General features: G+C 47.8%; 1 protein-coding gene across 1 annotated transcript; it reads left to right on the top strand.

Moving 5' to 3' along the window:
- The first annotated feature begins 633 nt into the window (after nucleotides 1–633).
- LOC133359510 (zinc-binding protein A33-like) lies at nucleotides 634–22,845 on the top strand. The gene is made up of 6 exons (XM_061577927.1): nucleotides 634–1,254; nucleotides 1,720–1,815; nucleotides 15,775–16,008; nucleotides 16,858–16,880; nucleotides 17,250–17,353; nucleotides 22,204–22,845. The coding sequence occupies exons 1-6, from the start codon at nucleotides 697–699 to the stop codon at nucleotides 22,749–22,751; spliced, it is 1,563 nt and encodes a 520-aa protein (XP_061433911.1). The 5' UTR covers nucleotides 634–696; the 3' UTR covers nucleotides 22,752–22,845.
- Nucleotides 22,846–23,741: the final 896 nt, after the last annotated feature.

The raw sequence follows: 23,741 nt of genomic DNA, 5'->3' as shown, positions 1-23,741 counted from the left end.
TGCATACAACCACCGTCCACCCAGAATAAAACGGTGTGGTAGGAATAAAAAAAAACTGAAACATATTTGACAGATGAACAGAGGACGCATGAAGCCTGTAGTTAAAATATTAGCTGATAAAGGTAGAAGACGATTACAGACTGCGAACCTTAAAAAAGGCCTTGCAAGAAAAAAATGGATAAAGACACAGATGGGGAAAAAAACAAGTTAACCTTAACATCAGAATGTTTCCACAAGGTGCGGTTCCATTGTGCAATGCACACAGCCTGACCCTAGCCGGTCAATCAGCCTGTGGGACAAACCATTATCGCTGCGTCCCTGGCTGCTGCTGCTGGATTTTGTTTGTATAAAAATTATATCACTTGAGACCAGTCAAAGCTATGTATGTATGTATGTTGAACTTCTTCCACACTGCACGTAGCCAACCGTGCTAATCGGAAGTGCAGGGGAACGACATCTAAACACAAAAAGCAATTTTAGCTAACACAGTGCGTGACTGTAACGCCATGTCTACACAGGTGAGCGCAGCCGCCGTGTGGAACATTCCAGGGCGTGTCTCGAGGTATTTATAATTTCACTGCAGGTGAAGTCAAGTTCATTTCCTTGTTCGTCTCCGCTGTGTGAGCAGCTGCTGCTGCTGCGATAGCTCCTCTGTGAGCCGCGGCGAGCAACTGAGTCCAAGTGAAGCCATGGGCCATGGCGAGCGCGTCTCCCAGTGATTGTGTCGACAGTGAGCTGAACTGCCCCATCTGCCTGCGCACGTTTGACTGCCCCTCCACGCTGAGCTGCGGACACTCGTTCTGCCTCCGGTGTCTGGGCGGTGCCTGGGAGAGAGCGAGCAGCTTCAGCTGCCCGCAGTGCCGAGCTGCCTTCCCTGAGCGACCTCAGCTGAAGAGGAACGTGGCGCTCGCCAACCTGGTGGAGCAGCTCAGAGTTGGAAAGAGGATGGCCGCAGTTGTCTTCTGTGACGGCTGTGATGATGGGGAGACTCCTGCAGTGCAGACCTGCCTCAGGTGTGAGATGTCCGTGTGTGAGTCCCACCTGAAGCCTCATCTGAAAAAACCCAAGTTGATGGACCACGTCTTGGTGGCTCCCATTGTCAGCTTGGAGGAAAGAAGATGCAAGAAGCACAAAGAGGAGCTCAAATTCTACTGCAAGCAGGACGCGAGCCTGGTGTGCGTTGCCTGTACCATTATCGGAGAACATAGAGGGCATGATGTCGATACACTGGAGGATGAGCATGAGACACGGAAGGTGAGTACCTCACGGTGTGAGAATGGAATCGCTTCAGTTCAAGGTAGCCATTTGGTTTTGAAAGGGAAAGGGACAGGAGTTTGAGTGCAGGGAGGAGGAGGGTGGGTCAAGGCTTTTTGAGTGAGCCGTGCTGGAGGAAGGCCATGTTTGGGCGTTGCTCGTGAAGTGAAGAGCTGTTGTGTTGAACGATCATGTCCCTGTCCCCTGCTGTTGCCTCTACAACACCTGGACACGAGCTGACAAATTCGCAACTTCCACATCGCATTAAAGAAAAAATGAGGAAGCTATTCTCTCTTCATTTTGCCTTCTTGCTTACAGACTGCTAAGTCAGTCCAGGCTGACTTCCTTGGCACTCTTCTGGTGGGCAATTCTAGAGCCGTCACTGTGGAGGGCTCTGTGTGGAGTGGGGCTGAGAGGGAGCCGCTCAAGGAGTGGAGTGTCCTCTGGTGACTTCGTCTCTTACAGAGTAGAGTCGGAGAAGACACGCGAGCGGTGGATGAGAAGAGGAGGAAAGCGGAGGCATCTGTGGGACAGATGAAGTCCACTCGCAAGGACGTGCAGGTATGACCTGTGGGCTCTGTAATCTCGTGGCCTCCACCCTGCGTAAAGTCTGTGACTCTCTCTATGAGGACAACTCCATAGATTCAAGTGAGCCTTCAGTATCATTGGAAATAGCAATACATGATGTATATTGCTGCTTGGATGTGGATTTAAAAATGTACGTTTATAACAAACAAGTTAATTTTTCGTACCAATGCAAAGCTGTATACGGGATAACTCGAATGACTTTCTATGGGTTTGATAACATAAAAGTTCATTGGATTAAAAACTAACACTTAAACAAGTCAAGATTGCGATTAAATATAATAGAAAATCTTAGCTCTTTAATTCTAGAACACAAGAGATGATTTGAAGAGATTTTACAGGGAACGCAGGGAAAACTCTCATCATACACCCAAGTATAAAATAGACAATGCATACATAATGAAATGTTAAAACTTGTTTTACTTGCATTTCAGTTTGCATTCATTGTTATGTCTTAACGACTGAATCTTGGTGTCGTGAGTATAAGGCAACCGATAATTATGCAATTGCGTATACTTTTAATATTTCTGCAGGGAATGGGTTTGAGCCTACTGTATTTGTTATCAACTGCATGGATTTAAATTCTAACTAAATATAACACATTCCTGCGGAGGGAGCTGGTAGGAACATTGCGTTGCTCGGTCAATGGCCAGGGTCAACGGCGGCATGGTGTATTCCGCAAATATGCCCGACTGTGAGGGTGGGCACAAGCCGGCGTGAGTAGGTTAAACGTTGAGTTTTATAAGGGCACCACGGGGTGACCAGCCCCTCCCCACTCTTCCCACCCCCACCCAGCCCCACCCTCCCCACCCAGCCCCTCCCCACCCCACCCTCCCCTCCCCACAAAAACGTTCATTGGATTAAAAACTAACACTTAAACAAGTCAAGATTGCGATTAAATATAATAGAAAATCTTAGCTCTTTGATTCTAGAACACAAGAGATGATTTGAAGAGATTTTACAGGGAACGCAGGGAAAACTCTCATCATACACCCAAGTATAAAATAGACAATGCATACATAATGAAATGTTAAAACTTGTTTTACTTGCATTTCAGTTTGCATTCATTGTTATGTCTTAATGACTGAATCTTGGTGTCGTGAGTATAAGGCAACCGATAATTATGCAATTGCGTATACTTTTAATATTTCTGCAGGGAATGGGTTTGAGCCTACTGTATTTGTTATCAACTGCATGGATTTAAATTCTAACTAAATATAACACATTCCTGCGGAGGGAGCTGGTAGGAACATTGCGTTGCTCGGTCAATGGCCAGGGTCAACGGCGGCGTGGTGTATTCCGCAAATATGCCCGACTGTGAGGGTGGGCACAAGCCGGCGTGAGTAGGTTAAACGTTGAGTTTTATAAGGGCACCACGGGGTGACCAGCCCCTCCCCACTCTTCCCACCCCCACCCAGCCCCACCCTCCCCACCCAGCCCCTCCCCACCCCACCCTCCCCTCCCCACCCAGCCACTCCCCACCTTCCTTTCCCCACCCAGCCCTACCCTCCCCACTCAGCCCCTCCCTGCACGACGGACAGACGGACACAATAATTCCATGTGTGTTGGTGTAACCAGGAGGTTCCTACCAGTATGACCTAGAATAGGGCGTATCCTCATATAGAGAATTGGACGCCTTTGACCAGTGTAGCTTGCGATGGAGACTTCACATTCACTCTGCGAACTTATCTCAAATACTGGAGTCCATCGAGAAACAGCATGATAGTTGCTGTCTGAATCAGTCACAGCCAGGAGGACCTGGCTCTGTGGACACATTCCAGGGCTGACACGTTGGATGATCCCACCAGAGCACTGTGTGCAATCATTGATGGCCCAGGGGCAGGCCGAGGCTGACCTGGACGCGCACGATTGCGGCCGATCTCAGGCATCGTAAACTCGGCGTCCTGGACTCGGCATGGTGTGGAACCCAGGACAGAGTTGCCTGGCGATGTGTCATGAGGATTGCTACACCCCGGCCTGCTAATGATTGATTTGTATCCTCCATCAATTTACCTTGTGATGGTAATAATAATTTACACCAGTTTAACACTTAGGCCTTTGCGACTAATATTATCCAAAATAGAGGTTTTTTTTGGTATTACATCACGACAATATGAATGTGTCATTAAACCCACCACCACCCAACACAGCCAATTAGTAAGGTTTGTCACGTAAACAAAACATGCCAATTAGTTACCAGTTCAGCAAACCGGTGTGTTGGAGAGTAAACCCACAACATTTACAATTCGATTATGACATTTCACCGGAAATTACAACCCTGCTTCATCAGGCCACAGCAGAATTGTTCTTAAATATAGAAATAAATGCGATGCCATCATTTGTGAACCAATCAGGTGCAAAGACCAGGGGATGGGGAGCGGTTCATGTACAGTGATACCTCGGTTCACGAACTTAATTCGTGATCTGACTCTGGTCGCGAACCGAATTGGTCGTGAACCGAGGCACATTTTCCCATAGGGTTCAATGTAAATCCGGTTAATCCGTTCTGACCTATTTTTTTGGTTTTTGAAGTACAAAAATATGAAACAAATTACAATACACATTAGTACTGTACAGTATAGTAATGTATAAAGAGAGAACACTAACCTTGCTTGAGATGACTTCAGTAAGCACTCAAACGGGTGAACTGTACAATACAGTAAGTACAGTATTGTACAGTACAGTAGTACAGTACAGTACTGTATGTGCTAAAAAGCACACCAAAAAGCAAAAAGTCACTGAAAGTGTCTTCACAGTACTCACAGTACTTCTTTCTGTGTCTCTTCTTCTCTCCACGATCTTCCTACAGGAAGTCACGACCATGTGACAGCCTGGAAATAGCATTAAAATGGCCGCGGCTCCTGTTCGTGAACCGAAGCGGAGTTCGTGAACCGGAGCATATTTTTATGAACTTTTCTGTTCGTGAACCGAGTTGTTCGTGAATAGAAGCATTCGTGAACCGAGGTATCACTGTATTTATATAAGCTACAATTGATATCTATTATTGGTTGGGTTATTCACAGTTCATCAACACACACGATGTGCATCATGCATGTACATTACGCATTTGTATTGTCAATGATTCGGAGACAAGGTTCGTAGGAGGCACCTTTTGTTAATCAACTTCTACGGTCTTGTCCACACACTATCCACAGTTGCTTAGCCTAACCTGTACACAACACTAACGGTCAAACACTGACCATGCCGACTGAGCCAACAACTTTTAGCAGCGCAATATCTAGTGAAGACGGCAGTGACGACGGCAACGAGATGACAGCAACGACGAGACAAGTCCACTCCCAGAACCGGCAGCCCCGAGACCCCACTCTCGGCTCCTTTCATGCTCCCAGAGCGGCCTGGCTCCGCCCTGACCGCACCTCCCTTCTCGAACCCGCTAGCAGGTTCTAGAGGCCTCCAGATGGGGTCCTCCATGACCCTTACCCGAGTTCTTCCTCTCTGCCAACACACCGTGCACACCCTCATCGGCGTGTGTACTGTTTGTCCACCACAGTTTCCGCCGCTGTCCACCAGCCAGCGCTATTACACTACACATGTACAAAAAATAACTCTTATGGATAAATTATACCCTTTGTTAAACCAGTGTGACATTGAGGCCTTGCCACAACCTTCATGCTAGCAGATTGGTTAACAATACTTTACCATCCATAATATAGGTTTTTGGGTCAGATCGCGTTATTTATAAATGTGTCACGTTTTTTCAAAGGACAAAATAATTCACTTCTTTAGCCCACCGGTGTGCTGAAGAGAGAATCAACAACATGTTAAAATTTGAGTACGACGTTTCGCTGATAATTACAATCAGCTTCATCGGGCAAGAATGGTGAAGCTCTCCTGTTGCTTCCGGTCTTAAATAGAGAAGTGAATTATTTTGTCCTTTGAAAAACGTGACACATTTTTTACTGTTTGGCCATGTCGGGTGGTGGAGGGTTACGACACATTTATAAATACGCGATCTGACCCAAAAACCTATATAATGAATACTATTGTTCGCCAAAGCCTACGTGTTAAAATACTTTACCATGCTGGTCATTGTGGGTTGGTGAAGACAGCCCAGCACCCATTCATAAATGACTCACCACACAGTTTGATGACCACCACACCACCACTGCCCTACCTGGTGAACATCATCATGACGATCCATGGGCAGATAGCCCGTAGTGTCTACTGCCCATGTCATTGGTTTCCACTTTCCTCTCTCTGTCTTGTCAATATGCCCTAGTAGTGCCACATCTTTCTGGCACTAATCTTTAATGTTGTCAATACATTATCTGTGAGGTCTAACTCTCTTTCTGGTTCCTTCCATATTTCTGAACAACAACAACATACTTTTCATTTGCCTGTTGTTTTCCATACTACATATGTGTTCAACTAGTGCCAGTTTCCTTCTCATCACTGCTGCATCATCAGGTCTTCTTCTGTGTGCCATATTTTTCTTACTTCTACGTTGGTCACTCTTTGGGTTCAGCTTAGATGCAGTATCCTTCTGTAGCAATACATTTCAAGTACCAATATCTTATGTCTGTCAGTATTTTGTAATGTCCAAGTCTTGCAAGCATACAAAGCTGTACTGAACACGCATGTTCTTATGATGTTCAGTTTGTTCTTGTAGCTGATTTTCTTGCTTCTCCAGATGTTATTAAATCCTGCCATTAATCATTTTGCCTTTGCGATGCTCGCTCTTATTGTGTCGTTAGTGCAGTCATTGTCCCATGTCAGTAGACGTCCCAAGTATACAAATTCATTTACATTCACAATCTTGCTGCTTTGTATTATTGCTTCTTTCTCAATGTATTCCCTTCTGAACACCATTGTCTTTGTCTTTTCCACGTTAATCCTCAGTCCTGCATCCTTTCCTAACTTATTGAGCGTATGAACACTTTGCTGCAGTACTATGCAGCTTATTTTTCATTGGATCTGTCGTCCACGAATCTTTATTCTGTCTCCTTGCACATATATATCCTGTGCTATTGTCCTGAATGGCATCTATCACTTTCTAAGTGTAGTGTCGTAGGTCTCTTCTTCCTTCTTGCTCGAGGCTTGTGTGTGTGTGTGTGTGCGGGTGGCGTGCGTCGCATACACTCAGTCAGAGACGAGGTAGTCGCAGGAGGCACCGTCCTCCCCTTTTATTGGTGTTGTGTTCACGCCACCAACTCCGGCCCCCTCTCTCTCACGACGATGCTGCCGCACGACCCGGCCGAGACACGACCCTGCTGCATTGCACCGATGGCGTCGATCGAGACAGCCAACTACTGTCCGGCCACGCAATGCCCGGGCGAAGGCGGTAGCGACAAAGGCGACGAGGAAGAGACGAGTCTACTCCCAGAACCGGCAGCCTGGAGCTCTCGCTCTCTGCTGCTTATCTTCCCCTCAGTGCGGCTTGGCTTCGCCCTTGCCACGCCTCCCTTCTCGAACCCACCAGAGGGTTCTAGGGGCTTCCCCACGAGGTCTACCGTGACCCTTGCCCCAGTTCCTCCACCCTACCGGCACCCACGCGTATATACTCAATGGCGTGTGTGTGCTAACGGCCCACCTACAGTTGCAGCTGCTGTACAAGAGTTAGCAATATGTCACTCTACTATTAGAGGTAAAGGGGATATAGCAACACCAGTTGCGTCAACAGGAATACCAGCAAAACTATTAGCTGGAGGCTGATCTGCTCATTCAGTCTCTAAAATTATTGCAACATTGACAAGCAATATAAAGCCAAAACGAAGCCACAAATATATTGCAATCGAAACTACTCGTCTGGGATGAAGCATGCCAGGCAGATAGATTATTGGGTTGACGAACAGTTAAATGTAAACAATTTGGAGGCAAGTCCTACTGGTTACTTTACGTGGTTCACGGCCTCTTGCTGTTGCAAGTTGTATAAAGAAGTGTAATAAAGAACTCTTAGGCGATGTTGGTCTCCGTCTGTCCTTTATTGGGTTCCTGTCTCGCACCCCGCGATGTCCCCGGTCGGACCCGCACCTCTTCCGTCGCGTGCCCTCCGCACGCCGTTCGAGTCCTCCGCTCTCTCTCTGCAGCCACACTGCTGCCCGTGTGCCCCGCACACTCTGCAGCCACCCCGCTGCTCCGTGTAACTCCGCACACTCTGCAGCCACTCCGCTGCTCCGTGTGCCCCGCACACTCTGCAGCCACTCTGCTGCTCCGTGTGCTCCCGCACACTCTGCAGCCACTCCGCTGCTCCGTGTGCCCCGCACACTCTGCAGCCACTCTGCTGCTCCGTGTGCTCCCGCACACTCTGCAGCCACTCCGCTGCTCCACGTACACCGCTGGCCGACAATGCCGTGACTCCGACCACGTGGCTATTCGTGCCACTCCTCCGCCAGCACCCCGCGTGGCTTCTCCTATCTTCCCTCTCTCTCGACTCCCGATCCCCTTCCGGTTCTCACCCTATATCCTCCTCCTCACGTGACCCTGACTCCTCACGTGACCTTGACTCCGCCCCCACTCACCCCGACGACCAGGCTCCACCTCTCCTAATGCTCCGGCCCGCGTGAGTGGTGCAGAGGCAGCGCCCACCCTGTCCTTGCTCGCATTACATGACCCCACCCCTCTGATGAAAAACACAGCCGTCCCCGGCTGCAACAGAACAAAATAATGCGAGCAACAATACAGCAATCAGCATCACAAGACAAACGGAGATTATAACAACAACAACAATTAACGAAAAGAAAGGGACTTGGAATGCGTGCGGGTCGCCGGCCTGTCCCGAACGGGGGGCGGCCCCCACACAGACCGCGACCGCGACAGGGTTTTAGGAGCGGCGGGATCGGAACCGCCCGCCGCTGTTGGAGGCCTGTCAATTCCAGGGTCCCGTTCCCCAGAGAGACCCGTCGCCGGGGTCTCCTGCAAATGCGTCCGTGGCGGGGTTAGAGGGGCAGCGGGGTCAAGTGTCCCCGTCGCCGTGGTAGGCCCACCTGGAGCAGGAATCACTGTATCCGTCTGTGTCACGGCCGGTCCTTCTGTAGAAGGCACGACAGGCGCGCTTGCAGGTTGAACAGGCAAAGTCAGTGGCGCGTCGGATGCAACAGACACCGGCAAGGCAACATTAGGAGATGACGCATCCATCTGCGGGGCCACATAGGGTTTCAATCGAGACGTATGGATGTACCAGCGCCGCGATCCGAAACTAACACGTGCGGACTGCGGACTAGGAACCTCAATGAGCACAACCGGCCCCTGCCATGGTTTGTGCAACTTAGGGGAGGTTCCCACCCGCACCTGCGGGCAGTGCAGCCAGGCCATGTCCCCCACTAGCCAGGGGGATTCCCCATCCGAGCGCCGAGCACAATGTTCGTTCCGGGCCTGGGTCTTGACCGTAGCCAATTGGGCCCCCTCCTGTGCCTCTGCCACGCGACGAACAGCGTCCTGAATGTACTCTGGGAGAGGCTTAACAGGACCCCTCGCCCCCGTACCCAGCTGCACGTCCACCGGCGGCACTTTCTCGCGGCCGTACATATAAAAAAAAGGTGAGTACCCCGTCGACGCATGAGGCGTCATCCAGTATGCAGAGAGCACCCCAGGGATATGCAAATCCCAATCAGCCTGCTTTTCGCTAACCGTGTGACAGAGCATGGCCGACAGGGTCCGATTAAGCCGTTCCACCATCCTATCCGCTTGCGGGTGGTAGGGAGACGTCCGAACCTTCTTGGTCCCCAGTGCAGCACACACCTCAGCCAATAATTTAGAAGAAAAATTTCGCCCTTGGTCTGTGAGCAACCTTTCCGGCACCCCTTTGTCCATTACATATCCGAACAGGAACGCGTCCATGATAGACGCCGCCGACTGGTCGGGTAAGGGCCAAGCCATCGCCCAGCGGGAAAGATATTCCACTCCGACCAGCAAAAATGTATTCCCCCCAGCGGACGGCGGGAAGGGCCCCAAAATATCCAACGCCACCAACTCGTTAATCCGAGACACCTGTATGGACTGCACTGGCGGCACATATGGGTGTTTAGGCGGCTTCCGCTGGGCACAGTCGGGACACACCCTAATGTGCCCGACGACATCAGTCGTCATGCCGTGTCAGAAGTAGTCCCACTGCAACGTCAACAAGGTTTTCTGCACCCCGAGATGTAACAACGTCTCGGAGTGCAAAGTCCGAACCAACTCGTACCGTAACGACGATGGCACCACCAGACGCCAGCGATCGTGCAATCCTTCCCTCCACATCAGTAACCCATCCCGGAGAGCGGCTCCCGGCGTCCCATTGGAAAGCGGTCCCTCCGTCCCCTTCACAGCCCGACCCCGCAAGGCCCCCAGTGACTCATCGAGAAATTGCTCGCGAATCCATACCAAACGCGGCAGGTTCAAAACCCCATCAGCCGGTCCCGGGCATACGGGAGCCTCGGGCACCTCGACAGTGGACACAACAGGCCGAGGGGGTTGCGGAACCCATGTACACCTATTCGTGCCCGAAGCGCAAGCGCAAGGGGACCCCTGCGGCAATCTGGAGAGTGCGTCCGCGTTCGCGTGACGCGACCCCTTCCGATACTGAATGTCGAACGAAAATTCATGCAGGGTTTCCAACCATCGTGCCAATTGGCCAGACGGTTGGTCAACTCTCAGGGCATATTGCAAGGCCGCATGGTCCGTGCGCACAATAAACGTATGGCTGTACAAATACGGCCGATATTGGTGAAGAAAATGTACAATAGCCAAAAGTTCGCGGCGAGTAGCGGAGTAACGGGTCTCCGCTGGAGACAACACGCGGCTACCGTAAGCTACCACACGTTCGATGCCGTCCCTAGACTGGGACAGAACAGCCCCAATCCTGGTGTCACTAGTGTCAGTATCCAGAATAAAAGGTCGAGTGAAATCTGGATAGTCTAACGTCGGTGCCGACGCCAAACAATCGCGCAGGCCTTGAAACGCCGCCTCCTCCGTCGGTTCCCAGCTGAATCTGCGGCCTTTAGCCGTAAGGAGGTGCAACGGCCTAGCGATCGTGGCAAAGTTTGGAACGAACCTGCGGTAATATGAAGCGAACCCAACGAACCAACGCATGTCCCCCACTGAGGCCGGAGTCGGCCAGTTACGGACGCCGCCGTCTTCTCCGGGTCCGTGGTGACCCCTTCCAAACTGACAATGTGGCCCAAATAGCGCACGGATCGTTGCAACAGGTGACACTTTTTGGGCTTAAATTTCAAATTGGCGGAACGCATTCTCGCAAACACCGCGTCCAACCTCCGCAGATGTTCCTCAAACGTGCGGCTGAAGACGATAACATCGTCTAAGTATATCAAGCACGTCTCCCACTGCAGACCCGTTAACACGAGCTCCATCAACCGCTGGAATATCGCAGGGGCGGCGTTCAAGCCCATGGGAAGACAATTAAACTGAAACAAACCCTGCGGCGTCCGGAAAGCCGTCTTTTCCCTCGAGGACTCGTCCAGGGGAAGTTGCCAGAATCCCGATGAGAGATCAAGAGTAGAAAAAAAATTCGCCCCAGACAAGGCATCGAGGGAATCATCCATACGCGGCAGGGGGTACGCGTCCACAACCGACACCTTATTTAATTTGCGAAAATCAACACAAAACCGCAACTTCCCATCCTTTTTTTTCACAAGGACCACCGGCGCGCCCCACGGACTGTTGGATGGGGAAATGATTTCAGCGGCCAGCATCTCCTCGACTGCACAGCGAATGTGATCCCGCTCCGGCGGACTCAACCGATGCGGGTTCATCCGAATCGGAGCGGCATCACCCGTATCAATGTGGTGGGAAAGCAAGGAGGTGCGACCCAAATCGAAATCGTCCGCACTAAAGACGTCGGAATACCTCTCCAACAGCGCGCGAAGCGCGGACCGCTGGTCCCCAGTCAAAGACGCATTTTCCCGGCACACCTCGGCAATCCATCGATCGTCCTGTGACGTGGAGACCGATACCCCCCCTACAAGGCCCTGGCGGCCCTGATCATCATGGCTCGTGAAAGCAGTCATAGCGTGAGCCAAAACCGTTCCGGCCGGTACAACAACATTATCCGCGCTTCCATTCAACACTTGTAAAAACGGAGGTTGACCCGGCCGGACAATCATCTGTGCCCCGACCAGCGTCAAGCCACCCATTATAGCAGTGGACGGTGATAACAAAACACCCGCCGCACCCTCGATTCCAGGCACTGGTTTGCGATACCGCAGCGGAATAAGCATCTGCGAGCAAGGCGGAATATCCACCGATACCTCGGACAGCGCCTGTACCTGACGGTCAGGAGCTGACTGGCCCCAGGGTGACGGCAAGAATGAAATTTGCCGACCCTCCGGCAATTCGATACAATTGTGATCCACCCTTATTTGAATGGGCATCTTGGCCAGGAAATCGGTTCCCAACAAACAGGGCACCGCGAGGGACCTGGAAATCAACACGGTCCCTGAAGCCGAAACACCCCCAACCGATATACTGGCGTCCACCTGACCCACAATGCCCATACTACCCCCGTTCGCCGCTATGCAAGAGTCGTAAACCGGCCGCACCCGCCCCGGCGGAATGGAGAGTGTGCCCCGCACACACTGCAGCCACTCTGCAGCCACTCCGCTGCTCCACGTACACCGCTGGCCGACGGTGCCATGACTCCGACCACGTGGCTATTCGTGCCACTCCTCCGCCAGCACCCCGCGTGGCTTCTCCTATCTTCCCTCTCTCTCGACTCCCGATCCCCTTCCGGTTCTCACCCTATATCCTCCTCCTCACGTGACCCTGACTCCTCCTCACGTGACCCTGACTCCGCCCCCACTCACCCCGACGACCAGGCTCCACCTCCCTTAATTCTCCGGCCCGCGTGAGTGGTGCGGAAGCAGCGCCCACCCTGTCCCTGCTCGCATTACAGAAGCATCGTTTCTGGGGAGAATTACAGGTGCTGAAGCTGAAACAGAATTTGCGAGCTCTGGGAAGTGAAAAGGAACTTGTGGAATAGCTCCTGGATGTTGTTGATGGAAAGAAAGACGATACAGCAACATTACCCTCACACTGCTATCCAGAAAACCAAGATACATTTGCGCAACTATACGGTGACATTTACTTTTCTACGATTACTCCTGAACAGCTTAAATGATGCGCAATACTGAGTGTTACAAATGTAGACTTTGTTATCTAACAATGGAGCTGAAGTGCTTTCCAAGTGCGTGGAAACTATTGTGAGTGATGATACTGCTGATCAACTTGCAATCCCGGAAGAATTGTTAAAGTCTTAATCCAACCGGAATGCCTCCTCATGAACTGAAACTTAAAGTAGGAGCCGTTTTTATGCTCCTTAGAAACCTAATGAGGACTACTTAATGGTACAAGACTTACTCTTACTCAAATACAAACTTACATAATTGAAGCAAAAATGATCGGTGGAGCAACCTCCGACAGGGTACTTATTCTATTAGATATTAATTTAACATTCAGTTTCATACGCTAACAATTCCCCATACGATTGGCCTTTTATTTACAATAAATAAATCACAATGTCAAATGTTTGATAAAAAATGCATTTACTTACCTAAGTCTGTTTTTAGTCAAGGACAATTATATCTTTTCTAGAATTGAAGTTTTCGTGACTGAAAGGGTCCATACTCTTTGTTTTTTTTAAATCCATTATATTAAGTTCACTTGCTTGCTTGCGTGCTTGCTTGCTTGCTTACGACCGTGCAAATCTTTCGGTCGTTTTTTAACCCACTTCCCGTGATCCAATCGAGCTGACATTTTCCACAAAGACTCGCTGTGCGTGACAATTAATGTTCGTGAAAACATTTTTCCAAAATTTTACACTTTTTAGGACAAAAATATTATATTTAATTACCAATTGCTCAATGGTGCAATGCAATCATCTGACCCATAGGTAGCAGCCATCTCAAGCCAGAGGACGAGAGGACTCTAGCCGCCACGCATATAAAGGATTTATAGTGAAAAACTTTGTTTTTACGGATTATACTTGTTTTCGGTAAAGTCACGTAGGTAAAAAATAAAATAAAAAGAAATTAAATCACGACGTTTCGGAGGCAACACAAGCTTCCGTCTTCAGGTGGCACCGTTACAGCAAAATAACTATATCACTTCACTTGATACAGTAATTTTGCTGTGACGTTGCCACCTGAAGACGGAAGCTTGTGCTGCCTCCGAAACGTCGTGATTTAATTTATTTTAATTTTATTTTTTACCTACGTGACTTTACCGAAAAAAACAAAGAGTATACAATTATATCTAGCTCGATCAAGAACCATATCGTGTGATTCACTTAATCTAGTGTCGGAAAAAGAACCAGAATATGGCAATTGTGTGTTTTTATCAATCTTTGTTGAAAAATGAGTAACAAAAATGCGTGAAAGTTTAATTAAGATCTGCTACATCGGTGAATGTTTCACCGGGTACAGCTAGTATCGTATAAAGCCCTTACGAGTGGGAACACGCAGCAGTGCTGGCCAAGGAAACGTACCCACCCCCAATCATTCGCTCAGCCAATGAGAGCGACGCACGCTGAGCCAACCAGACCCCACCCCCCATGATTCTATTATCACGATTTTTATAAAAAAAATTTAACAATCCATTTTTTTAATGTTAGCGAGGTGAGAACTCACTCGACCAGGATAGAGTTCCAGGCTCCATTTAAAGAAACCTCACCACAGAAATGTAGACTGAGGGCACCTCTAAGTTCACGGAGGTCCTGGAGCGCTTCTCTGAGAATGACCCCAGACTGGGAGTGCAGCAGCTCCCACAACCTCGTCTCCCACTGCTGCCATGGTGGCAGGAGTACTATATTATGCAAAGTACGTCATACTTAATGCGGTTATTATAATTGTTTTTATTGATGAAATGTTTACCATCTGTATTATTGGTGCTTTTACCGATACCCCAATGAAGCCCTCATCCGAAAGCAATAACGCTGATGGGAACACATCCCCATATATACAACAGTACAATGACCAATTTTAGCGTTGATTCTATAAGCCCTCACTTCTTCAGGAAGCATACTTTGCGTTTAGCGAGGTCTGCCAGTATTGATACAATAATTCAGTCTCAAAAGGCCATGGGGCAAATAGATTGTGTACCAAATAATTTAATTGATGATGTGCAGAGACAAATCTATGAAGGTGATTCGTGTGCTTATCTGTTTTGGTAAATAATTTACAGATCCTCACCAATACACTTCTGGACGAATGTTCCACAACATCGTGTTGATCATTGAGGCTAGTTGGCCATACTTAGTTGCATGGGTCAGTGCAGGTTGGTGAAGGTAGAGTCCAGCACTGGTTCATATCTCAATCATTACGCAGCCCTCTAATCGTGTTGGAGGCAGGGGAGGGAGCCCAGCCTAGGCTGAGAGGCAAGGACACTCCAGTAATGTGGGGTAGTATCAGCAGCGTGGAAGAACGCGTCACAGAACCTAGTTTTAATATATGGTCATTTTAGAGAGAACAAGGAGGTACTTATTGAGGTTGCGACTGGGAATTTGTAGATTTAGGAGGACCTTACTTGGCGGATTTGTTTATAAGGAATCTTAGGATGAAGACAGCCCAGTGGTGGTCTCTAAACAAATCCAGGGGGGATAAATTGGAGGTTATAGAGGTTGCACTAATGTGTTGATATGGAGGCATCAAGGTGAAAGTGGGCAGCCAGGTGGTATAATGGAACAAGAGGCTAGGCAGTCGATGATTTCACACGAGTCAAAGATGAGGAGTATGGCGGCTGGACTATATCAAGATGGAGCCGAGGTGAGACAATTTGTTTATTTATATAGAAGATTTTGTTTATTAAACGATATGATCAATTTGAAGGGCAAGATAGCACCTAGATACTTAAAGTTATCGACCTGTCCAAAGACATAACGTGAAGGCAGGGAAAAATAGGTTTGGAGTAACTGGAAAACAATGTGGCTTTTGTCTTAACAGCATAGAATATGAATTTACAGAATCCATCGCATGCCCCTTGCAGGATTCCATGGTCCAGACCAAGGCTCACATCTCAGGCGAGTTCACTCGCATGAGGGTGACGCTGGATGAGGACGAGAGGGCAGCTCTGGATCGCGTGGACATGAAGGGGCGCGAGCTGCTGTCCCGGATCGAGGAGAACATCGCTCATTACGAGCACGAGATCAGCGTGCTCCAGGCAGCAGCCACGCGCCTGCGCGCTTTGCAGGAGGAGAGGGACTCGCTCACGTTCTTGCAGGTAGAGCACTCACGGAGCCAGGGCGAGTGCCCCAGGTCACGTGTTCATTACGTTTGTAAACTTGGCAGATGCGTTGCAACACAAAACACAAGATAACCGCACTTCCATTGTCAAGACAACATATAGCCCATGGGTTCTTAAAGTAAATGTAGAGTCAAGTTCACCAACTTGGATTTGTATATTGTAATAAAAATATAAACTAGCGCTGAATAAAAAAAAAAACTATTAACACACAAATTCCTCGAGTTAATTGGTTGGTAATATATGCAGACATTGGCATTACAAATTGTAACCGCATCATCCTGTAATTAACATCAGATTGAGGCCACTTGACACTACATTAAACATTTTCATTTTACCAAATGTATACCAACCATTAGTAATGCTGAACACGGAAGGGCTTTTAACATCAGGAAAGCCAGAAGCAGTTATATTTCAGCATTGACTGCTGATGAGTCTTTGAAAGTTGAAACATCCCGAGATTGCTTGCCTCAACAAATGTTTACCCTGCTAAATTATGGACTCTGGTAACACCACGCTCTGGTTGTAATTTACGCTCGCAGTGGATCATTATTTTGAATGTTGGTTCACAATCACTGCAACTCGATGTCAAGTGCCACGGACGCCTCTTGCCATGACATCGGATACCGAGTGGCAACAGTTTAAGAGGCACACCTTACTGATGAGAATCATTGAGTCCTAATGCATCCATGGCTCTGTCTTGATTACAGCCAACAACACAAGGCCACGCGAATGTCTGAGTGCAGCCTCATCGCGTCTACCAATCACCATGTGGTTAACGTGGCTGGAGGTGAACTGACTCACGTTCCCTGTGTCTGACTCCTGCAGGTTCACCTGAAAGAGACAAACCGGTATGGACTATGAACTTGCACAGATTAACACACGGGGTGACGCCTTGTGTGGAACATGGGCTGAGTAATAATGATTATGTGTGATGATGATGATGTGTGATGATGATGTGTTATGTTGTGTGATGATGTGTGGCATGATGCTGTGTAAGACGAGGGTTGTGTGATGTTGTGTGCTGTGATGCTGTGCGCAATGTTGCAATTTGTGATGCCGTGTGTGATAATGCCATGTGTGATGATGCCATGTGTGATGATGGCGGGTGATGATGTTGTGTGTGATGATGTGTAGTATGATACTGTGTATGCTGATGCTGTGTGTGATTATGCTGTGCGTGATGATGCTGTGTGTCACTGCTGGTTTTTGTCTCACAGGAGAGACGCTCAGAAGGGAGATCCACCCTCATCTCCCAGGAAAAAAGACATCGCCACAATCAGCGCCCTGCAGGGAGCTGTGGTCAACCTGCTGGCATTCATGTGTGAGTTCCACGGACTCTTACCACCTGTGTGTGTGTGTTATTGTGCGTGCAATTGTGTCTTGTGTGTATGTTGCGGAGCGGTGGCATAGTGGTTAACGTGCTACAATATGAACCTGGCAACACAAATTCGATTCCCGTTCACAGCCAACACCAGTGACAATTTTCTGAACCGGTCATGAGCCTCCCCTAGGTCGACTCAGCATCAAATGACTACCTGGTGTAGTGTGTAAAAACTGCCGCTAGGGAGACAAAGGCGGCCTTACGTGGTGCCGGCCACCCACCCCCTCATGTTCCATACCGGCCTTGAATTGCCACTCGCTAACAATTATTGCCCCTACAGCCTGTTTGGGCTATATGGGGGGTCTTGTAATTGTCTGTTTTTATGCGTATGTGTAGATGAGCGAGAGTGAGTACGGATGTGCAATGATGATGGGATGCTCTGTGCACTGAGCTACAAACATGGTCACCTACACGTGACTCACGGCCATGGCTATCATCAATGGTGAGTGGATTCAGAACCAATTCTGAGCCTCTGCCAGATGAACCCTTGGCTTAAACGAGTACCGGGTACGTTCTGTAAGCATCAGCACTGCGGACACAAAGGCGGCCTGCAGAATTCATATGGTGAAATGGCTTTTATAACTACATCAATGTAAATTTAAATAATGTTGTGGCTTGGCTCTCCAACACACCGGAGTGCTGTACTAGTGACGAATTGGCATGTTCTGTTTACGTGACAACCCTTGCTAGTTGTCTGTGTCGGGTAGTGGCAGGTTTAACGACACATTTATATATTTACGCGATCTAACCCCAAAAAAACCTCTTATGTATTATATAAACTTAGGGTTGATTGGTAATGCCCAAAGATCATACATCCAGACTAAGACATGTTGAAGATTTTTAGGCTTCATGTCAACAGCTTGATGCTCAGTCAAACTAAGGCATTTTTAGGATTCTTATGTTCCCCAGTTCATGGCTGAGGCTCACAGAGCGAGACTAAGGCATAATCTTGGTCAACCTTGTCTATCACTACACGGCACGTGCAAACATCAACATTACGACTGTAATGTATTCATTAGACAATAATATATAACACACACACGAGTGTGTTTAACTATTACATAAGCTCCATTGATATTATACGCGTGTATTATCCAGTAAGGATGCTGTTGTAGCAGATGAAACTACGAGTATAAGTCTTCTCTGTAAAGGATGTCATCATCAGACTCGAGCCAGACTAAATCATCGTAGTGATGCGTAGGATTCATTGTTAATGATGTAGGCTCATATCCATACTAAGGCACCTTAAAGATTATTGGGGTTTTATGTAAATACCCGAGGCTCACAGAGCCAGACTGGGCTATCGTTTTGGCTGACCACGTGTATCACTGTGCAAACAGATACATTGCTATTGCCCATGTATTGCAATACCTCTACGTTCACATAGAGCACACACACGAGTGTAAAGGAGTATTACATGAGCTCTATTAACCCTACACGTGTGTATAATTGAGTGAGGATGCTGTTGCTATTCTGCGTGTGAGTGTTTTACACAGAGACACTGGCTGATATTCTTAGGATTCAATATTAGTGCTTGAGGCAGCGTGATACAGACTCAGACACAGTTAGGATTCTTAGGGTTGCGTGTTAAAGTCTGAAGCTCTCAGAATCAACGGCACTGAGTCTTTGTGACACCCACAAGCTGTGGCTGATATTCTTAGGATTCATTACACTGTGTAATAAAAAAATGTCCCTGAGAAGTAAGTGTTATTTTATAATTGCTCATGCCTCAAAAGTACACAAAATGGCTATTATTCACCACAAACTTTGCTTTTGTGACCAGGAAAGTGATATTTTGAAATTTACACATTTTCAATGGGAATTCCAGATAGATTCAGTGCTGAGTAGTAACTTGTAGTAACTTCTAGAACATTCAAGAACTTTCCAGTAATAAAAAAAGTAGTATAAATACAGGGGCCTTAAGCCCACCAGTTCAGTTTATAGTGGTACCTCGGTATGCGTCGTTAATTCGTTCCAGAAGGTAGGACTTATACCGAAAATGACGTATACCGAACGAATTTTTCCTATAAGAAATAAAGGGAAAGGAAATAATCCGTTCCAGAGTATAAGAAATTATATTTAATATGGCATAATATACATTAATGGGGTTGTATAAAATAAGAATTAGACTTAACGTATTACTAAAATGCATACATAAATTAAAATAAATGCACACACGAGTGTAAATCACTACACTATCACACACACACACACACGAGTGTACATCACTACACTATCACACACAGACGAGTGTACATCACTACACTATAACACACACGAGTGTACATCACTACACTATCACACACAGACGAGTGTACATCACTACACTATCACACACACACACGAGTGTACATCACTACACTATCACACACACACACGAGTGTACATCACTACACTAGCACACACACACGAGTGTACATCACTACACTATCACACACACACACGAGTGTACATCACTACACTATCACACATACGAGTATACATCACTACACTAACACACACACACGAGTGTACAACACTACACTATCACACACGAGTGTACATCACTACCCTATCACACACACAGAGTGTAAATCACTACACTATCACACACACGAGTGTACATCATTACACTATCACACACACACGAGTATACATCACTACACTATCACACACACATACGAGTGTACATCACTACACTATCACACACACACACGAGTGTACATCACTACACTATCACACACACACACACACACGAATGTACATCACTACACTATCACACACACGAATGTACATCACTACACTATCACACACACGAGTGTACATCACTACACTATCACACACACACACACACGAGTGTACATCACTACACTTTCACACACACGAGTGTACATCACTACACTATCACACACACACAGTGTACATCACTACACTATCACACACACACGAGTGTACATTACTGCACTATCACACACACACGAGTGTACATCACAACACTATCACAAGCACACACAGTGTACATCACCACAATATCACACACACACACACGAGTGTACAACACTACACTATCACACACGAGTGTACATCACTCCCCTATCACACACACAGAGTGTACATCACTACACTATCACACACACGAGTGTACATCATTACACTATCAAACACACACGAGTATACATCACTACACTATCACACACACACGAGTGTACATCACTACACTATCATACACACACACACACGAGTGTACATCACAACACTATCACACACACACGAATGTACATCACTACACTATCACACACACGAGTGTACATCACTACACTATCACACACACACACACACGAGTGTACATCACTACACTATCACACACACACACACACGAGTGTACATCACTACACTATCACACACACGAGTGTACATCACTACACTATCACACACACACAGTGTACATCACTACACTATCACACACACACGAGTGTACATCACTACACTATCACACACACACACACACGAGTGTACATCACTACACTATCACACGCACACACAGTGTACATCACCACACTATCACACGCACACACGAGTGTACATCACTACACTATCACACACACACGAGTGTACATCACTACACTATCACACACACACGAGTGTACATCACTACACTATCACACACACACACGAGTGTACATCACTACACTATCACACCCATCTCGTGTGTCGTGCCGGCCTTCACAGGTGCTCACCAACACCACTTGTCCCTACAGCCTGTGAAAGGTGACACACGGGAGATGTTTGTGTTTGTTGTACACACACAGAGACGCTGCGGCTGTGTTGATTTCCACGCGGCCACGCAGCTGCTCCTGCGATCCACTGCCTCCCACGGGCACTACCGCACAGTAGGACTGAACGATGAATCGATTTCAAATCGAAGTCGCAATTTGAAACAATGCGATTAGCAAATCGCAAAGGCTGCGATTTTTTAAAAGTCCTATTACTTTCTTATTGGAATGTTTTATTTTTTATTATTAGAACTTTATTGATTTAACTTAACAATTAATTCTAGATTTGAAACCTTCGTGACTGCAAGGATTCATACTCTTAGGTTGTTTCGGTAAAGTCACGTAGGTAAAAATAAATAAATAATAATAAATGAAAATAACTCAATTAAATCACGACGTTTCGGAGGCAACACAAGTCTCCGTCTTCAGGTGGGACCGTCACAGCTAAATTTACTGTATCACTTTATTTTATTTTATTATTATTTTACCTACGTGACTTTACCGAAAAAACTTAACAATTGTTCTATGTTTGATCGTTCTATTTCAATTAAAACATTTTAATAAATACATGTTGGAAGCAATTAATATATTTTAAGTTTTCAGCCTTTGCATTAGAAAATATAGATCAGTTCACATTTTGATGGTATCATCACATGTTTTACATCTATTACACTGAATATTAAACTGAAGCTCGACTTTTAAAAATGTAGATGGTGGGGCAGACAAACGCACCGCTGTACTGTACTTCTGTGCTCTCGCCAGCTGCGCCACCTGCCTTCACCAACGCGCGGTGACCGGCGTGGTGAAGTATGGTCAAATATCCCCCGCGACCCACACGGTGTAGGGAGGCCCTCATCCAGCAGTGGATTCACAAAGTGCCCGTTACATGTCATCACACCGACAGCTACGCATTACAACGTTGTATAACAATGCTCATTATGAATTGCTCTATTGTAGTGTACGTGCGTGTTAGTGCACGAGTGCTGTTGTTATAGTGGTGCTGTTGTTACACGGCTACTGTGATTATCGTTACTGCAGATGGACGCTCACCGACTGTGGACCCAAACTCGGCCCAGAACAACCTCCAGATTTCCTCAGATCTCAGGATGGTGACGTGGACCACTGTCTCCAAGGGTCACCCCGATCACCCACACCGCTTTGATGTCTGGCCACAAGCCCTGTGCTCCGAGAGCTTCTCGTCGGGTCAGCACTACTGGGAGGTGGACGTGGGGGGTATGGCGGAGATCTGTGAGGTTGGAGTCGCGTACGGGACGATCGCACGGAAAGGGAGTGGTAAAGAGTGCTTGCTGGGACGCGACGACTCATCCTGGGTTTTATATAAAAATAACAACAGCTGCTCAGTGCGTCATGGTGGTGTAACGACCTCAGTGCCGGTGAGGAATCCTCCCCGGAGAGTCGGGTGTCACCTGCACTGGGAGGCGGGGCTGCTGTCGTTTTACCGCGCCGACTCCATGGAGCTGCTGCACTCCATCCACCACTCGTTTAGTCAACCGCTCTACCCCGCACTGAGTGTGTGGGGTGTTGGTTACTCAGTGAGGTTTCTGGATCTGAGTCGTGCGTCTTGAGAGCACGGAGTGTGAGCAGCGCAGAGAAACGGGCACAACGCACAGACTCACGCACACAAAGATACAGATCCCCCGTGCAGCCTTCACACGCTGTTGGGGCAAGTGCTGTCAGCGAGCACCTATGGGGCCGTCCATAAATGACGTCACACACGTGGGGGGGGGGGGGTGAGAAATGTAACGTCACGTCAAAATGCGCAAATTTAAATATAGACAACACGTTCTGCTTAGTTAAATAGACTTTTTAATAAATGTTTTCTCCTACAACATCAGAGTGCAGCGCCACATTAAATACGCACTAAAATGACTAGTTTAAAGCTATTTGAGGCATGTTTTTTTTCTTGGGGGGGGGGCAGAGCTTTGTGACGTCATATTTGAGGGGGGGTCTGACTTTTTGTGACGCCGTGTGACGAATGGGGGGGGGGGTCAAAAATCACGTGACGTCATTTATGGACGGCCCCAATGAAGGCCGGCACAGCACACTAGGGGGTGGGTGGCCAACACCACGCCCGGCCGCCTTTGTCTCCCCAGTGGTGATGTTTACACACCGTACCAGGAACTCGTTTTTCAGGCTGAGTCGACCTAGGGGAGGGCCATGACATGTTCACCAACACCAGTGACGATTATCGGAATCGGTCCAGGCTCTCCCCTAGGTCTACTGAGCCTCAAATGAGTACCTGCTGCGATGTGCAAACATCGCCACTGGGGAGACAAAGGCGGGTCGGGCGTGTTGCTGGTCACCGACCCCCACGTGTGCCACAGTGCCGGACTTCATAGGTGCTACTAGCAAACAGCACTTGCCCCTACAGTCTGTTAAGGCTACACGGGGATAATTTTCTTTGGGTTCGTTTTTTTGGTCTGTATGCCTTTGTGTGTGTGTCTTTGTTACTGTGTCTGTGTGTCTGTGTGTGTCTTTGTGTGTATTTTTGTTTTGGTGCTGGCCACCCACCCCCTCGTGTGCGAGAATGACAGCCTTCACAGGCTCTGCTACCT

The sequence above is a fragment of the Lethenteron reissneri genome, chromosome 65 (genome assembly GCF_015708825.2).
Source record: "Lethenteron reissneri isolate LAM-NWPU_2019-01 chromosome 65, ASM1570882v1, whole genome shotgun sequence".
Taxonomy (NCBI): Eukaryota; Metazoa; Chordata; class Hyperoartia; order Petromyzontiformes; family Petromyzontidae; genus Lethenteron; species Lethenteron reissneri.
This window is presented reverse-complemented; position numbering and strand designations above follow the sequence as displayed.